This window comes from Osmerus mordax, chromosome 4, assembly GCF_038355195.1.
Source record: "Osmerus mordax isolate fOsmMor3 chromosome 4, fOsmMor3.pri, whole genome shotgun sequence".
NCBI classification, from domain to species: domain Eukaryota; kingdom Metazoa; phylum Chordata; class Actinopteri; order Osmeriformes; family Osmeridae; genus Osmerus; species Osmerus mordax.
The window spans coordinates 16,007,386-16,025,405 of record NC_090053.1 but is presented as its reverse complement, the minus strand read 5'-3'; the positions used below and the strand labels follow the sequence as shown (position 1 = coordinate 16,025,405).

The window sequence follows — 18,020 nt, the reverse complement described above, 5'->3', positions numbered from 1 at the left end:
GCTGAATTCATTTAATTACTTAAACCTAAAGGCACACTTTCTACAAAAAGAAACCAAAATACCTCACATTGCTTGAGACAAGAGCCATCAGACTGTAAAAGACTGAAATATTGTGAATATGAAGGCACGTTACTTTGAAAAGACTGGTGAGTACAACAATCTGTAAGATTTAACATTCACACCTAAACTTGTTTCTAATACCCAGGGTGACTTTCATAATCATATTACAGTGAGCATAAACTTCATACAGGATACTGTCCACTCAAGTGACAGCTTTCTTATTCTCATTCTCTTCATTGGCATGGTAACATTTAAGAATGCCACCAGAGAAAACTTGGGGCCTGTAGATGTGGTTACAACAATAATACATGTAAAGAGAACACACTAAAAGACAAAAATAACAAACACAAAAAAATCTTCTTGACATCGTATAATCAAGGCCACAGAAAAACAGGCATACACACACACACACATACAACTTTCACATGGGTACAAACACACACAAGCATTGCAAAAAGTGCACATCCAAATATTTACTGAAGAACATTGCAAAAGTGCACGCGAAAACAGTTACGGATGGGGATGCATTGCAACCATTCAACTTCATGTTTTCCATTCCAAAAGCAGACATGTGGGTTTATTTATCCCCCCAGTGTCCCACGGTCTTAGACACAGCCATAGCTATGTGAACCCTGCAAACTTTAATTTAGGCTCAAAGGGACCTTAATTGAATGTGAAGCAAAAGTGTAAGAGGCATTCCACAGGTGGTGATGATGGTGAGAAAGCCTAACCCAGCTTAGTTGCTTTTGCAGTGGTGGAGGGGACAGAGAGTGGTATCAGGGGAGTGGAGCTAGTCTTAGTTGTTTGCCTGGAAGACTCCCTGGGCAGCAGAGCTGGCGGCAGACTGGAAGTTCTTGTTGGAGACAACACCCTGGGAGAACTCTTGCTGGGCCTTCTGGAAACTAGCCCCTGTATGACGATACTGGCCGTGAACCTGGAAAAGTTATTAAACATGGAACTGGATCAGATCATGTTTTTTAGTCAGTTATTATCTTTGAAATTAAGCCAACATCTCCACATTGTGATATAATTAAGTGCCTTGAGAGTTGGCAATAAAGACAACAATAATACAGTGTGACAAAACAAATCTAAATTAACCTCCTAATGTCAAATACAAAGTGTGTGTCTACTCAAAGGCTGTAACATGCAACCCAAGAAGACTCACCATCTTTAATAAGATGATTGACAGCACAGCACAGACGGTGAAGAAGCAGGCCACCAGGATCATGATGGCTCCCACGGCCTTGTCAGTGGAAATCGCAGAGATAGAGCTGATCCAGCCACTGGAACCAGGGGTCAAAGGTTACTACTTCATCCACTTCTATGTACGCACTTTTCCCATTCCCCATGACCATGTACATTCCATGAATATTATCTTCAAATACGTAAAACAACACAGAATGCTATTCATACATGCTACATGTGCTTTTGCAGAATGCTAAAAGAGATGCACCTGTGAGCCCTGTACAGACACCACTGTGATAACTACCTACAAGGTAGCTTGATTTACAATAAGCAACAGAAATGACCAAATAAAGCGAAAGGAAATAAGCAGATGATGGAAGCAGAATGAAAAATGTTGAATACTGGGAGAAAAACCCTCCCTTAATCACTTTCTTGAGGTGGTCCTTAGTCATGGATGCGGAAGAAACCTTTCTGTTATCCATCCACTCCTATGGGTGTTTACCTCAAAGAAGGGAGAGGGGAATGGTGCATCTTATTAGAGGACACAACTGCAGACTTGGCCCTGACACCTCAGTGTTAGCAGGTCTGAGAATAACCAGCCATATAGAATGGCTGTAGCTGCGAGTCTCTGTCCTCATCATCTAGCTGAACACTGAAGCAGCGGGGACAAGCGGGTGCTTCAAGCTGCAGAATCCGTATTGGAACGAGGACAGAAGGGTTAGTGAAAGGAAGTGTAGAGAGCCAGAACCTGACTTACAAAGGAGTCATCAGAAGAGAGAGACAGCCAGCAGGCTAGACTTAGGCAAGGTATCTGTCAAAGAGATGGCAAGAGACAGGAAATGGAGAGGGAAGCTTGTAGACTCGTGCAAACAGACTTGCTTGTGCACTCAAAACGTGCATGTGCACACACACACACAATCCGTCAGTCAGTCAACAAACAAGTGTGAACAGCATACATACAGTAACACACACATGCACACACATACAGGAATAGGTCACTTTGTGGACACACACACACTTTAATGCTGACATGCTTTTTCATACGTGGTCACACCCACCTGTTCCCCCACCCGGGAATGCCCACTGCTTGGATGATGAAAATCACCACTTGGCAGAAAAACACAAAAAAGAAGGAGAAGAAGCTGAAGGAACTGTCTGCCCTGGAAGGAGAAAGCATAGACGTCATTCACTCATGGCTTAATCAGTTCAATTATTTAGTGTGATGAGAACTTTGGCGTGATGAGCAAATCAATTTAATCAAAATGGTATAGTATTCAGATGGTACTGTACTGACTAAAAGCTATAATACACAGATTATCTCATGTAAGTACCAGTGTGGCACGGGAGGAAGAAGGATAGAACAGGGAAGTCTAATGTACACTCCCTACAGTATTTACACTTTGTTCTGCTTTGTATTGAATTGTAGGTGGGGGTGGGGGAGGCTGAAAGTGCAGGTACTCACTTAAAGGCCTTGTAGATGGGTCTATACCAGCAGAGGAAGGAGCAGGGGGTGAACAGGATGAGCCATAGGATCGAGAGTCCAAAGTCCACACCATGATTTGAGTTGGTGGTGAAGTAAGCCAGGCATGCCAGCAGGTTGAGGAAAAGGGTAACACCGCTGACTGAGGGGAGTGGATGAGGACAGGAGAAGGAGAGGATTCACCTGATTCAGCATTTTTCATTGACTTATGCTTTCACAGCAACTGTATAGACATCAATGTATTTTGCTATGCGTAAAGCTATGTCCTAAATTTAGCAAAATACACAAATACACATTGAATACTTACACATCCAAAGGTAGTAAATCATTTTGCAGACTCTCCTGTGCTCTACAGGAATATCCTCAGAAAAGTCCTGGTAGAAACAAGGCTTGATGGGGAAAAATGTTGGCAGAGGTGGCCAATTGTTTTCTTTCCCTGTCAAAACAAAGAGTACATTGATAAATACAGATGACCACGTGCTTTTCCTTAGGAACTCAAAGCCATTAGTGTGATATCGAAACAATTATTATTAATCTTTAGCAAAAACTTAATTTGGATGGACTATTGCTTTAAGAGAGACATTGATTGGAGGTTGTGTGTGTGTGGTTGTTGAAAGGGCAGGATTCTGACCTGTAGGGCCTCGGCTCTGGAGCTCCTGCTCCCTGCGCTCCAGTTCTGCAGCCTTCCTCTCCAGCTCCTCCTGCTGCCTCAGCAGGTTGGCCTGGGCTGCAGCTGCCGTGGCCTGCGGGGGTAGGGGGGGGGGGGGGGGGGTCGGGAAAATGAGAGGAAAGAAGGAGAATGGGGGGGGGGGGGGGGAGATGGGATGAAAAAGAGGATGATCAGGGGAGGGGGGTCATTGTTCCGCACCAGCAAAATAGGCCCCAATGTATAATATGTCAACACAACCCAGCTGACTGAAGGTATCCTGCCATGGCAGCTGGATCCAAACAGAAACTCACCTGTGGACTGGGCTCTGTTGATGGCTGGAGCACTGCCGGCTGGGAGGGAGCCCTGGAGGCAGGAATGGTGGGCCCTGCTAGGCTCTCCTGAGATGAGACTCACTGAGTTACACACCTTCACTGTTTCACTAGTATACTATAGGGGTGTAACGATACACTCACGATTCAATACGTATCACGATACTGAGTGTACAATACAATACGTATCACGATATTTTGAATAACATTTTAAATTATACTGAAATTCACTTAACAGATTTATTTCCAAAACATAACATTTTCAATAATTTTCTTTGTTTTACATACAATTTAGTTAACTCTGTTCAAGCGATTTCTGTGAATGCAATGAATGCACGCTTGACGCAGGTGCAGAGTAGGTCGCGTGCTGGTAGCTCAACCAATAGGATCAAACGGACGTTGTATTGTAAAAATATTGCCATAACTCTACGATACATAGTATCGTAAAAAATATTGTATTGCGATATATTGTTCCACAATATATTGTTACACCCCTAGTATACTACAGTAGTACAGCAGACATTTTTTTAAATGTGTACTTTTGAATAGAAAAACGGATGAACTTACGGTGGAGTGATCTGGGAAGGGGTTGTATAGATTCACAGGGTCTATGCCAGTGTTGGTCAACTGTGTGACAGAAGGATCCTGAAACCGAACAACATCACTATACCTCAACTATACACATAGCCATTCATCCACTGAGGTTAAACAGCTCTGCCATGGTAGAATAGTGTGAACAGTGAAATATTGTATAAATAAACCACCTACTAATAATTTTATATGTATTGATGTATAGATATATAAAGTAAAGATTAATGAACTGCAGATCAAGCCTGCACTCTATTGTTTCTGATACACAGTAGAAAAACATGAAATCACTTATTAACGTCTGAATGGGGAGGACTCTGCTAAAAGTGAATTGACTTCATTATCAAATCCAGTGTTGTGGAAAAGGGCAACTCCAGTGTTCTTCACGACTAAAACAGTGTAGTCCCATGTATAAGAAACAAATGTTTACTTGAAGTTGTAAACAATGACAAATACTTCCTTTTTGCAGTTATGAATGTGGCAATTGTACTGAAAAATACTTGACCAGAGGATTGGTAGGTCTAATTGTTTGATAAAGAAACACTTTGCATGTGGAAATGAGTTTGATCGTGGCTGACTAGCCCTTGGGGCACATGATAAGTGTGTCGCTCCTGAGGACGTCATTTGACCCAACCTCTGCCAGGTTTATTAGTCACTGTAGACAAGACAGTGTATGGGTAGCCAAGGTGTGTCTTGACTTGAGCCTACATTAACTTAACTTAACATGATTGTGTAATCAACATATGAAGGGAATTTAATTGCAGTATAGCCCGGGCGTATTACTAAACATATTCCCGCTAAAGCTTGAGGATATTTATCCAGGCTCTCCCACACCCAGCAAGCAAACAGTCAAAGTGACGTCCGTGAGTTGCAGTATGAACAATAGCTTTGCAACAAATTATATTACAAGTAGGCTAGGTCTGCCTACGTATACTGTTGTTCCTTGTGCAATATTTTGCTGTTTATTAGCCGGTTAGGGAGTCGGGTTATTAATCAGAAGGTTGCTGGTTCGATTCCCGGACGTGCCAAATGACATTGTGTCCTTGGGCAAGGCACTTCACCCTACTTGCCTCGGGGGAATGTCCCTGTACTTACTGTAAGTCACTCTGGATAAGAGCGTCTGCTAAATGACTAAATGTAAAAATGTGTACAGCTTTGTAGAGGGTTCAAAAATAAATTGTATAAGTCGTGTGCTCTGAACCTTAATTTGATCAATTTCTATAAATTACAACTAGCCAGTGGGGCAATGAATTAAAAGACTGTCTTACCTGGGCCTAAACTCTGTAATGACAACAATTACACTAATTACTAGGCCTACTTCTCTGCTAAACTAAATACTAAATCACACAGTGAATGTGAACACTACAAAATGCATGTATTGATTCACTATGAAATGGGCAAAGCATCTTAATCATATTTCTGTTTAATGTCACCAGCTGTGGATCACACCAAAATAACTCTGCAGAGATAGTTCCACAGTTATGCACGGAGCAAACATTCCTGAAGTGTAGCCCACTCTCAAATGATAACATATTCGTTTAACTGCTGATTAAATGAAAGATTCTGCTTCTCTGAGCTGAGGGTGACATTTTGAATTGAGTTATCTGTGGTTGCGTAATTGACTAACTTAATGTCAATCAATTACCTCTTACTTCCTCCATAACCAGAAGTAGGCCACATAAAAAGCCTTACTGTACAGTATTTATAAGTAGCTTAACAGGAGCAAGTTCATCATCATCACAGATGTTCAAAATGTCACATGAAAGAGTTGGTTTCATTTTAACCGTAATTTACTACACGCACACAAAGCCAGCTGAAGTTCATTGAACTGGTAGGCTATTATTTGGCCATCAAGTCTTCGAAGCAACTGCAATACAACACTGACGACATGGTCGAACATTTTGTAGATGTTTTGACAACCCCGTTCACTGACGTTATAGGCTGACAACTTCACGCATGTTTGGTTTCCTGATGAATTTACCACCACTCGACTACAGTTTCTTTCTTCTACGTAATGATGGTGAACTTTTCCTGATAGGATGGGAGAACTCCCTCCTTCAATATAAGACAACGATTATCATGAGTTGGTCAATTCTTGTCAATCATGCCACGTTGTCCGAACATTTTAAAACGAACCAAACCCCTGTCCCTGATCTATACAACAGGTTTCCTGGCTACACTGTAGCACTATGTTCGTTAGCTTAAGCAAGCGAAGCAACTTTTAAATGTAATTTTGAGGATAGTAAAGGTAGAATGACTCACTTGGAAAGGGTTGACAATTGACGTATCCGCAAACGGGTTATTGTCAACTTCTGACATTTTGATTCAGCTGTAGGCCAACTATTTCCTTCGAACTAAAAACAATTTACTTGTATCGCCTGATATTTTTCACTCTCAGTACTTCCTCGTATGAAGTTCAGCGCGCATGCGTACTCGTGCGCTGTTGCACGCGTCACGTGACAGTTCAAGATGCGCTGAAGACATGAGTCATGACTGCAAACAATAGGTGAGTTCGACTTCATGCAGAGCGGGCATCGCTTGCAGCCGCCTGCAGCCCGGCTGACTTGAAGCAAGCAATGGCATGCTCAGCTTGAAATCGAATACACCTATTATTATATTATAATTGCGCATGGTCGACACCAGGGGGGCCCATATTTTAAATGCACCTGGCCGTTCACATGATAAGAGGTGCTTTCGACTTCATGCAGCGCCGGCGGCGCCGACAGCCGGCTGCAGCCGGATGCCTTGAAGCTGAGAATGCCATTGGCTGCTTCAAGTCAGCCGGGCTGCAGGCAGCTGCAGGCAACGCCGGCGCTGCATGAAGTCGAACGCACCTAACATCACTACCCCAAGGCATAGGGGTTGGGCCTGCTTAATTTCAAGCTGTCTTTACATGGCTCTGGATGTACAGTAATGTGTTTTTAAACTATTTTTTTCTCGGCTTGAAATTAATATCTGCCATGACAGTCTAACACCGGCTGCTCGTTCAAAACTCACTCACCAGTAGGTTGCAGTATGCACCATCAGCTGGCAACGACTAGCAAACAAACCAAGTTAAAAAAAAAACAAGGATCTAAATAACTACAGCTCCCATGGTTCCCCTTTGGCTACGAACGGACTACATGTACCAAGTCAACAAGCTGCGAACTGAACTAACAGGTTGGTTTGCTTTTGTATCTAGCGTCCATTATATTTATACTGAAGTAACGTCCAACTTGGAAGAAATAAAGGAGCATTGTGAAGAGTAATACGATGTACGCTCAGTATGGTGATTGTCGTACAACGCGTACCGTAGCTAGCTAGCTAGAACTGGTTGCCACACTTGACATCTGGTCAGCGAGTTTGCTAAGCTAAGCTAGTCTACCATTATTAGCAACGTAGCTCATACTACAGTATTAGTTAACTCTCTAACACGGAACCAGGCCACGCTTAGCTAACAGCTAGAGATTTTCGCAAGGGATGCAGGAGAGCAGGTACTGTAGCTAGCTACCGACACGTTACTGTTTGTCACAGTGTCAGGTTTAATGGTGTCGTGTTTTCCAGTTGGCTTTGTTGCTTGTAATGGATAACAGGTTTGCTGCATTCTACCCGTGTCAACATTAACACGTTTAACGTTATATGTCTAACCCGGTTAGCTAGATTACTAAAGTTGACACACATGAAGGCAACGTCATCAGTTGTCAAACTATCCTATTGTACCGGGACTGTGCTTGCTGGACTAGATTATTTGCACATTTATGATATAATAACTGATTGTATACCTGTTACATTATTGTAAATGTTAGTGGTCGTTGTCAGCCCGTAAATGGATGGATTCCTAAAGTGCATGCATTTTTCCTTCAAGGCTTGAATCTCCTCTGAAATATTTTGTGAAGTGAAAGCATCTCTCTGCAACATTAGTTTGCTGCCTTGAGACATGGACCAGGACAACAATTCAGAAGTAAGTATTGGTGGTCTGTGTGTGTCCTTAGTGGTTATACTAAAATGCAATGACAGCTGGTCTTACAGCAATGAGTTTTGCAGACTGATTTGAGTTAAAAAAAAAGCTGTGTGCTGTTCAGAGGGGGTAGGGATATCAGCAATCAAAGGCAGACTCATTCTTTCACATATTAAATTCTAATGAATCTGCTTTCTTTATATATATATATATATATAAACATATTGATATAACATCTACACCATTTGAAGAAAGAAGGTGACATGACTATTGAGTACTTGTCAATACATTCAAGATGGCGCCGATGAAGGCTGCCTCGGTCGTTAGGTGCGCTCTTTTTACTGCTAGTTTATGTACCCTTAGTATAGATAGTCCACATATAAAAATTTTAGGTCCCTATATGTTTATTGTATGCACCTTCCTGCCAAAGCAAATTCCTTGTCTGTGCAAACTTTCATGGCGAATAAATCCCATTCTGATTGTCTGTTCCCTCTGCCTGGTCTATCAGGATGAGTCAATAGGTCCATCTGAAGATGCTTCTGAAGATGACCTGCCTAGTCTTCCCCCTGGGCTATGTAAGTACCTGAACCACAACACAGTCTGTGTGGCGTTCAACCTATCAATATGGTATGTTCGATCAGACTAGTATGAAACTTGGATACCCTAAATTGGGCGATTGGCTCTTAGTTTTCAGTAGTTCATTTCTTCTCAGTCTGTGCCCGTCTGTGTCAAATCTTTGACTTGTCCTGTGCTATGACACAGGGAGGAGTTTCAGTCATCCATGGCCTTTATTTACACAAGGCAATCGCTTTTAATCAATCTGATGTTGATTTATTTTGCCACAAAATGTTTTTGCCTCCCTAGCGGACACTGAGGCTGTGGAGCTGTTGTGGCAGGTGCGTGCCCAGAAACGCCAAGCATCCCCTGACCTTCCAGAGACAGTGACCCGTCTGACCGCCCCAGATGGCAGTCTGCTTTACCTGGTGGGCACTGCCCACTTCAGCGATAGCAGTAAAAATGACGTGGCCATGGTAAGACGCAGACACACACACTTGCTGCTACCTTCAGAATGCTCCCCTTCGTCCTTTACTTTTACACATCTCCTCCTCCCTGATCTTCATACTGATCCTCCTCCCTGGTCTTCATACTGACCCTCCTCCTTGTCTCTCCCCAGACCATCCGTGCGGTGCAGCCAGATGTAGTGGTGGTGGAGCTGTGCCAGTACAGGGTGTCCATGCTGAAGATTGATGAGAAGACCCTGCTAAAGGAAGCCAAAGACATCAACCTGGACAAAGTCCAGCAGGCCATCAAACAGGTCAGACAGGAAGGGGGAGAGTTGAGAGGAGGGTGGGAAGCAAGCAGAGAGAGAGTGTGCAGCACTCCAGACTACCGTATTTTACAGAAAATAACCCTCGGCTTGTACTCCGATTTTACAGTTTTCTTGTGCTTGTGCGTCTTATATTTCGAAGCAGCTTATAGTCCGGTTTTAGAACAAAAAAGTGTCTTCATCTCAAGATCTCTACAGACCATGCAGCTAATTTTATGCTCAACACTTGAACGGGGGCTTATTACTTGAAAGAGGAATTATTTACTGTGTTGTCTCAGTTACACTATCAGGGCTTGGAAATACAGTGACTTGCTAAAGTAGGCAAATGGCTAGTAGAACATAACGTTTCATAATAATTTCAGTTAATCAAACAGCTGCAAGACCCAGTGAAATGTTATAGGCTAGGCTAGCTAGCAAAATAACGCTAGCATCGCTAACAACATTAATAATTAAACTTAACCGAGCTCTTTGTAAGTTGGTTTTAGATAAAATTTTATATGATCGTGTGGACAATAAGACACGGACGCGGTCTCTTTTCATAACTTGTATTTTACCACTGCTCTTCTTGACATCGCCATTCGAACAGCCCTCATTGATTTCACGTAATGCTTTCAGCATCAAGCCTACAGCAACTCCCGAGGGACAAAACACCCTTGTCCGTTGTCACATAGAAAGGTCTGCTACAGTAGGCTATCCTCAGGATTTGCAAGCTAGCTAAACTTATAATATATCTAAAATAATTTTGTAGACATAACAATGGATTCTGCCACTAAATGAGTGATTTGGCTTTATTTCTGGACATAGTATCCACAACCGAAGTGTGTAACAGTTACACAATGCTGTAAGATCGCCTATACTCGTGCATTGCTCTTGGTACCCAGAATGCCCTGCAGCAAGCTGAAAAGCTACTAAATTAAGGGCATTAGCTTAGTTAAATAAGCATTGTTTGGAGTTCTATTGTTGTGTTCGTTCTGTTTTGATATGTGTAATGCTATGGTCTATAGTTTAGATAATTTGAGTGTTCACCCTGATTGGGAATGTTGTCTAGTTAGATCGCTATCCAAGCTTTCCGCAACTACATCATGAATGTGCAAGTAATTATTTGTGAGCATTGGTCTGTGCAACGGCAACGTTGTTGGCTTATAAAGTGCGGCTTGTATGCCGGTGTGGCTTATTTTCCGTAAAATTCTGTAACTTTTTGCCTTGGTTGCACTGGTGCACCTAACCTTTTTATTTAGGTGCACCAGCACAAAATTTAGGTGCACCCAAATTTTTCCTTGCGTTGCACAATTTCAAGTTTTTATCACGCTCCATATACATTCATATATATTATGTAAATTATTTTAAACAAGAATAAGTTGTAGGTAAATACTTTTTTTAATTTGAACCACAAAAATCTTATCTAAAGAAAATAAATAAATAAATGTTTAAATAATAATAAAGACTTTATTTATATAGCACATTTCATACAAGAATTGCAGCTCAATGTGCTTTAGATAAAATCAATAACTAATACAAGTGATAAAAGTAATACAAATAAATAAAAAATAAGAATAAAAATAAAAATGTAACTTAACAAAATACAAGCCGCAGTCTTTGCGGGAATCAAAACACATTAGCCGCAGTCTTTGCTCAAATCCATCTTAGACTCGAGCTGCCTTTGCAGTTTCCAAAACATATAACAACCCAGACTAGCCGCAATAATAAAACGCAATAATAAAACTAATAAAAGTAGTAAAACCCTTCTGAGATAAAATGTGTTAAATGCTTTGGTAAAAAGATAGGTTTTAAGCTTTTTGAAAATGTCTAGCGTGTTTGCTTCCCTAATATTTATGGGTAAGTTTTGAGGCGTAATTGACAAAGGCTGCATCACCAATCTTCTTATGACTGCTTCTGCTGACCTCTAATAGGCCTGCATTTGATGATCGCAGTGTTCTAGCTGGTGTGTAGTTTATACGAGAGTTAACAATGTAGCTAGGTCCATGTCCGTTTAGAGCTTTGTATGTGAGGAAAATGACCTTAAAGTCAATTCTGAAGGTAACAGGGAGCCAGTGTAAAGTAGCTAGGACCGGACTAATGTGTTCTCTCCTTTTAGTTTTGGTTAATAATCTAGCTGCAGAATTTTGAATGAGCTGTAGTCTTTCAGTGGCTTTTTTGGGAAGACCAGGGAAAAGTGTGTTACAGTAGTCCAGCCGGCTGGATATAAAACCATGAATTAACTTCTCTGCATCATTTTGGTTTATCAATGGTCGTACCTTCGCTATATTCCTCAGGTGAAAGAAAGCTGTTTTGGTCACTTTATTAATGTGAGAGTTGAAATTCAAATATGAGTCCAGGATTACACCGAGACTTGTTTTCGGTGTAATCTTTATTAACCGAAACTTTATTTCGGTCGATTATTCCTCCCCTTCAATAATACCAATTGGTATTATATTTTATATCGTTGGAAAGATTGATTAGTCACCTATACAAAGAGGTACAACTTGTAAGGATCATGCATTCATGGAATGAGCAACACAGCTAACCGTGTGGGTAGCGGCCCAAAAGATTTTGCCAAAATCCCCTGCAATATTCTTCTGTTGGTATTCATTCTCGTTTTGAGTTGCTTGATGGATTGGATGATTGCACTCTCCCACAGTAATACGAGTGTTGCTCATTCCACGAATGCACAATCCTTACAAGTTGTACCTCATTGTAAAGGTGACTAATCAGGCTTTCCAACGATAGAAAATACAATACCAAACTTTTTGAGGAGTTTATATAGTTGTGTGTCATCCGCATAGCTATGGAAATCTATGTTATGTTCTCTGATTATGTCACCGAGTGGTAACATATAAAGAGAAAAAAGTAATGGACCTAAGCAGCTTCCTTGAGCAACCCCGTAGCAGTTCTCATGTTTCTTAGACCTATTGTCTCCTAAACTAATATAAAACTTCCTTCCTCTGTGAATGATTTCATCCAGTTCAATACACTATCCGTGAACCCAAAGTGCTTTACTGAGCTGCCAAACAAAACATTTAAGCTAAATAAAAATTTATTGGGCTATTACCCCAATAAATTGGGCACATGCAACGTCATAGCTGTACGTTGTGTTCCCGTCTAATCCATTTTTCTTCATCAGAATAATTTTCGATCAAAACCATAACCAGGGAAACTGGTCTAACCAGTCTTTACGAAATGTTTGTCAATTTTTTATTTGAGTCTCTAGCTCAGACTCGGTATGTTCTACCTCCGTTTCTGAGTCGGATGCCATCTCCGATGAAGGACCGGGGCTTGGCATCTTACCAGGGACTGGGGAGACTGGTGGCTGAAGTAGCTCCATGTCTGGGCTGTTGTCGGCGCATTGACCGGGGAAAGTGTTGGGGGGGACAGGCCTGGCTAGAAAAAACTCTTTATGGGTCTATTTCTTTTCATTGTTCGTCGTCTGTTTTTTCTTGCGTTTATTTTGCTTATGCTGATTGCCATAACTTATTATCTGGTGCTCAGGTCGCAGTTTCAATCAAACGGCACGGAGCGGTGTAGGCCTACAGGAATATCTGGACCACAGCCAATCAGAGGCAAAAACCCGCCCCATCTCTGTCTGATTGGTTTAGACCACAATATGATCCAATCATGAGTGTGAGTTCCGTCAAAGCAGACGCTTTGTTCGTGGAGAGGCAGCGATGCAAGGACGTTAAGTGCACCGGTGCGACCTTGGAACATTTTTAGTCTCACCCTTACGAGTTTTGGTCGCATGTGCAACCAAATTGGTCGCACTCTAGAGCCCTGGTGTGTGTGAAGGGGGGTGGAATGAAATAAGGGAAAGAGAGAAAAATTAAGACAGGGAATGGAGTGAGTGGTAGAAAGAGTCAGGGATTGTAAAGGGAGAGATGAAGGTGATGGGGTGCTAGGTAATTGAAGAGGGAAAGCGACAGGTTTTAGCTGTGAAGTGGTGATGGTGCATCTCTGGGAGAGGTCAGGCCTTTAATCCTGAATGAGTAACACTGTTGGGGCGTTCTGATGAGAGTGCAGTCACAGTGCAGACTGTAATCGGTCTCATTCCAACAGCTTCTTAATCTAATACTTTTAAGCCTGCTTTAGCTGTACACCATACATTATTGCTTACAGGAATGGGATCCGACCAAAACAATGTATGCATTGCTATGCACACCAAAATACATATTATGTGATTACACCATTAAATTCCATAGTTTTATTGGGTGTGCTTTGCCTTCGGCAAGGGCACAACCTTTGTTCTCTCACATATATATTATTATTATTATTATTATTTTTATTCTTTTTGCCCCCCTAAAACTCAGTAAATATTTGGCCTACATAGACAACGTAGGTGTCAAAAGTTTCGTCTTGGTAGCGATTGAGTTGCTTCTATTGGAATTTATGTTCCATTGCATGGTTTGGGCTTTAGTTAAGTTTTTGTGGCGAAAAGTGAAGCTAACGGTGGCTAATTTGCTAGCCACAGTCACTGACGTTACTAACGTCACTACGTCACGAAAACACGCGTGACTACCTACGCAGAACATTCGTTTCGCATCTGTTAACTTGGGGGATAGCTAGGCTAACTATAGCTTTACTGCAAGGCAGCTGCAGAAACGCCACAAGCAAAGAGGCCAGGGTGATAAATATTTACTCATTTTACTTTGTGATATGACACACAATTGTGATGTGTAATGTACGATATAAGCTGATATTATTAAGGAAGTACATCTACTTTCGGAAACAGTAGTCTACTATTTCACTGAAATATTAGCATCATGACATTAGCCTGTGTTGCCCGGGCAACACATACTACAGTGGTCTATGATGTATCTGTTTTCAATCGTTAAAATAAACATTCCTCACATATACATTTTCGTTGTAGGATTTATTCTGACATTAGTAAACGATTTGTTGGTGAAATTACCATTACCTGTGGTTTCAAACCAGTGTAGCTCACTGCAACGCTGTAGCTTACGCGAGACACTACAAAAACATCTAGCTACAGTACACAGCCGTTTAGGAAGTCAAACGGCGACAGAAAATGTTCGGCACTCCCCTTACTTAAATCAAAAGTCTATCTAACTACTAACCTGAACTTCATTGCCACAGCCTAAACGTTGTCAATCTGTTCATGAAAATAATTAATTTCAGCCTAAACCGTACAACGGAACGTTAAATCCAATTCAACCAACGCAATCGCTACCAAGACGAACACAGCAGTAGTCTTGTACTGTACCGTAGTAGTACAATTTACCGGGGCAGCTTCTCCACACAGGGCTATATCGCATTTTGCGTTATTACTGACAATGATCGCTACCAGTGAGCTTTTTATGAATGAGCGATTTTCCACTAAGTAAATGTCAAGCTTATTTACGTTTTGGGGGGCATATTTTCAGTTAGCAGATGGTACTGTTTGAATCGCGATTCCATCTTCTACTGCCGGGTAACGTCGTAAAATAATCTTCAAAGGGGTTGTTTATTCATGAATGAATGCAATATGAGTAGGCTAAATGCCTGAAAATATCATGAGAAGGGAAAAACTTAAAATGACGTTTAAGTCATAGAGATTAGGTCAATTTTTACACCGGTCTGCCAAATGTATTCGTTTTGATTCAACGATGAGGCTGCCTCTTGCAGGGGAAATGAGAAGACATCTATTTCATTCTACACTTCACTCGTATTTTCAGTTGTAAATGAGCAGCAAAAAAATCTATGTAATCTTTATAAATAATAAGTATGCATTTTTATATAAAATATACAGAAATATCAGTTGTAAAAATGTCATTCAAAAACGGACCCCTGTGCAACCGACGCAAGCAAGCACACCCTACAATTTCCCCAGAAATTGTACCCTCTCTAGTTTCATATTGTATTACTTCCAGCGAACATCAGGTTGGTTGCCGGTCCGAGCAACTCTGATCTCTACTAATCGCTATTAATTCTGTTGTCTTGGTCTGTCTTGTGCTTGGGCTCCATCAGAATGGTGTCATGTCAGGCCTGATGCAGATCCTGCTGCTGAAGGTGTCGGCCCACATCACAGAGCAGCTAGGCATGGCTCCAGGAGGAGAGTTCAGGGAGGCCTTCAAAGAGGTGAGAGAGACCACACTGGTACATTGGTACACTTACCAAAACATAGAAATCTAATACTTACCAAAACATAGAAACCTAATAATCCACAAAACATAGAAACCTAATACTCAAGAGACAGTATCCAGCAGAAGTCATTCCAGCCTGCCTCACTTGTGTCCTCTCCTAGGCGGGCCGAGTACCTTTCTGTAAGTTCCACCTGGGGGACAGGCCCATCCCGGTCACGTTCAAGCGGGCCATCGCTGCTCTGAGCCTGTGGCAGAAGGCCCGGCTGGCATGGGGGCTATGCTTTCTGTCCGACCCCATCAGGTATGAACTGGCCTCAGAAACAGAACCTCCTATCTGGACTGCGTGTCACCCACCGACCTGTTTAACCCATTACTGTCCTCTCACTGTGTGTGTGTCTCGCAGTAAGGAGGACGTTGAGAAGTGCAAACAGAAGGACCTATTGGAGCAAACCATGTCAGAAATGATAGGGGAGTTCCCTGCCCTGCACCGCACCATTGTGGCCGAGCGCGACATCTACCTCACGCACACCCTCCGCCAGGCTGCACGCTGTGTGGAGGCGCCCCCTAATGCCCAGAGTGAGTACTACAGCTGCCATGTCTGCCCAACCCGCTAGCTATATCAACCTCACTTCAGTTGATCATGGTTCGTGCTTTTTGATATAGGTTGGATCCCTTTTCTTTGTTAAGGAAAGTTACGTCTAAAAGAATCCCTCTTTGACATTGCAATGCTGTCACCTGAACTGATCTCTCTCTCCCTCTGTCTCCCTGTCTTTTCCTTTCTGTCTCACTTCCTCTCTTTCTCCCTCTGTCTCTGGGCTACAGAAGTGCCTGCTGTGGTGGTTGGAGTGGTGGGGATGGGCCACGTCCCTGGCATTGAGAGGAACTGGGATAAGGAGCTTAACATTCACGAGATCATGAGGTCAGTTTGTGCAATACTTACAACCTGAATGACGGCAACATAGAAATAACTGGTTCGGGCTGAACTTATGTTGCTGTTTGTTGCTTTCGATGAAAGAGAATTTAAATATAACCTCTTCTCTTTCCCTCTTTCTACCACTCACCAGTGTGGCACCCCCGTCTCGTTTTGGCTGGGTCTTACGCACCGTGCTAAAGGGGGCGATGCTAGGAATGCTGGGATATGCATGCTACCGTGCTGGAGGTGGCGTGGGGAGGGCCCTGTTGTCCTTACCTGCTGTCCAATCACTACTGGAGAACCTTCGGCCGCCTGCTGCTTGATATGGACTCTCCCCATGACCCCATCAAACCTTTTGCACCAATGACATGATCCTCCCAATATGAAAAAAACCCAATGCATACACCACCAATGGCCTTAAAGAAAAGGGGAGAGGCTAGAGAGAGGAGTCGACGAAGGAAATAGCAAGGACTTACAGGACTTTGAGGGCTGGAGTTATGTTGCCGTGGAAACTGGACTTTTGTACTGCCAAAGAAACCTTGACGGTACCTTTGTTTATTTTTCAACTTGAGTGAAAACAGGATTTTGTACATTTTACAAACACCAAATGTTAAGTTTCTTGTTTTAAGGATATTAACCCCCCCCCCCACACACACACACACACTTCACAATTGAAATTGGAACTTGTTTATTTTTTTAATTATTTTTAAAAGTCTTTTAAGTCTTTTGTTTTCTCCATCAAAGTGTTTTAGTTGTTTTATGTAATTACCCCATGCACGAATGTAGCTCAAAGTCCCCAGTAGTTAAAACATCAGTGCCAGTACCTTCATGTGCTGGAGCTAGATAGCGATGTTTAACTCTGAAGATGAGCGTGATCCCCTCTTTCTCTCTACCTCCCCCTCGCCACCCATGGCTTTTTAAAAGAGCATGCTCAAACCCAGCACTTTAATCATTCATAGTTAAGTCCAAATTTGAGTTAACTTAAATTAACGTAAGTGACACCTAAACATGCATTAGAGCATAGGCCAACATAATTATTTGTATAGGACACTGTAATGGAGTGGTCCTTTCCCTAACCCTGTGAAATGTAGGTTAGTCTAGTATTTCTCCTGCCCTGGTAAAAAATAAAGTGCCTCCTCTCACTGTTGGAAGGGCTCCAGAAGAGAAGGGTAGCAGAAGACCCAGGGAAGTTTACTGTAACACGCAGTTCATCTCCCCACAGTTTCAGATTGATGGTACTGATGAAAAACATTCATATGATCTCCAACCTAGTGGATTCAGACATGTTTGACTTCCTTTACTGGATGCACAGTGCATTAATGGGGGTGTGTTTGCTCTGAAATCTGAAAGTGGAACAGTTCATGTACAGTATGGTTGCAAGGTTACCAGGTACGGTAACCCCTACATGGTAAGCTTCCACCTGAACCAAACTGACAGCAGCCAGGTCTGTGTTTTTGATGACAAAGACCTGGTGTGTAGTC

The 18,020-nt window shown here is 42.2% G+C and overlaps 2 protein-coding genes across 2 annotated transcripts; one reads left to right on the top strand and one right to left on the bottom strand.

Moving 5' to 3' along the window:
* Positions 1–713: 713 nt before the first annotated feature.
* On the bottom strand, positions 714–6,703 carry LOC136942117 (secretory carrier-associated membrane protein 2-like). The gene is made up of 9 exons (XM_067234902.1): positions 6,554–6,703; positions 4,271–4,348; positions 3,686–3,772; positions 3,357–3,468; positions 3,033–3,161; positions 2,708–2,867; positions 2,304–2,405; positions 1,226–1,343; positions 714–994 (listed from the first exon to the last, which is right to left on the bottom strand). The coding sequence occupies exons 1-9, from the start codon at positions 6,608–6,610 to the stop codon at positions 857–859; spliced, it is 981 nt and encodes a 326-aa protein (XP_067091003.1). The 5' UTR covers positions 6,611–6,703; the 3' UTR covers positions 714–856.
* A 685-nt stretch (positions 6,704–7,388) lies between these two features.
* Positions 7,389–16,987, top strand: trabd (TraB domain containing). The gene is made up of 10 exons (XM_067235460.1): positions 7,389–7,450; positions 8,136–8,231; positions 8,737–8,803; positions 9,093–9,259; positions 9,403–9,543; positions 15,511–15,621; positions 15,788–15,927; positions 16,030–16,202; positions 16,449–16,545; positions 16,691–16,987. The coding sequence occupies exons 2-10, from the start codon at positions 8,208–8,210 to the stop codon at positions 16,860–16,862; spliced, it is 1,092 nt and encodes a 363-aa protein (XP_067091561.1). The 5' UTR covers positions 7,389–7,450; positions 8,136–8,207; the 3' UTR covers positions 16,863–16,987.
* The last annotated feature ends 1,033 nt before the right edge of the window (positions 16,988–18,020 follow it).

What these genes read in the sequence shown, in the direction of transcription:
- LOC136942117 (XM_067234902.1), bottom strand. Translation starts at nt 6,610, where the DNA reads ATGTCAGAAGTTGACAATAACCCGTTTGCGGATACGTCAATTGTCAAC. An exon ending in CCAGAGCCGAGGCCCTACAG is followed by an intron (nt 3,162 to 3,356) that starts GTCAGAATCCTG and finishes TTGTTTTGACAG; the next exon opens with GGAAAGAAAACAATTGGCCA. An exon ending in GATTTACTACCTTTGGATGT is followed by an intron (nt 2,868 to 3,032) that starts GTAAGTATTCAA and finishes CACTCCCCTCAG; the next exon opens with TCAGCGGTGTTACCCTTTTC.
- trabd (XM_067235460.1), top strand. Translation starts at nt 8,208, where the DNA reads ATGGACCAGGACAACAATTCAGAA. An exon ending in ACCAGGACAACAATTCAGAA is followed by an intron (nt 8,232 to 8,736) that starts GTAAGTATTGGT and finishes CTGGTCTATCAG; the next exon opens with GATGAGTCAATAGGTCCATC. An exon ending in TCCAGCAGGCCATCAAACAG is followed by an intron (nt 9,544 to 15,510) that starts GTCAGACAGGAA and finishes GGGCTCCATCAG; the next exon opens with AATGGTGTCATGTCAGGCCT.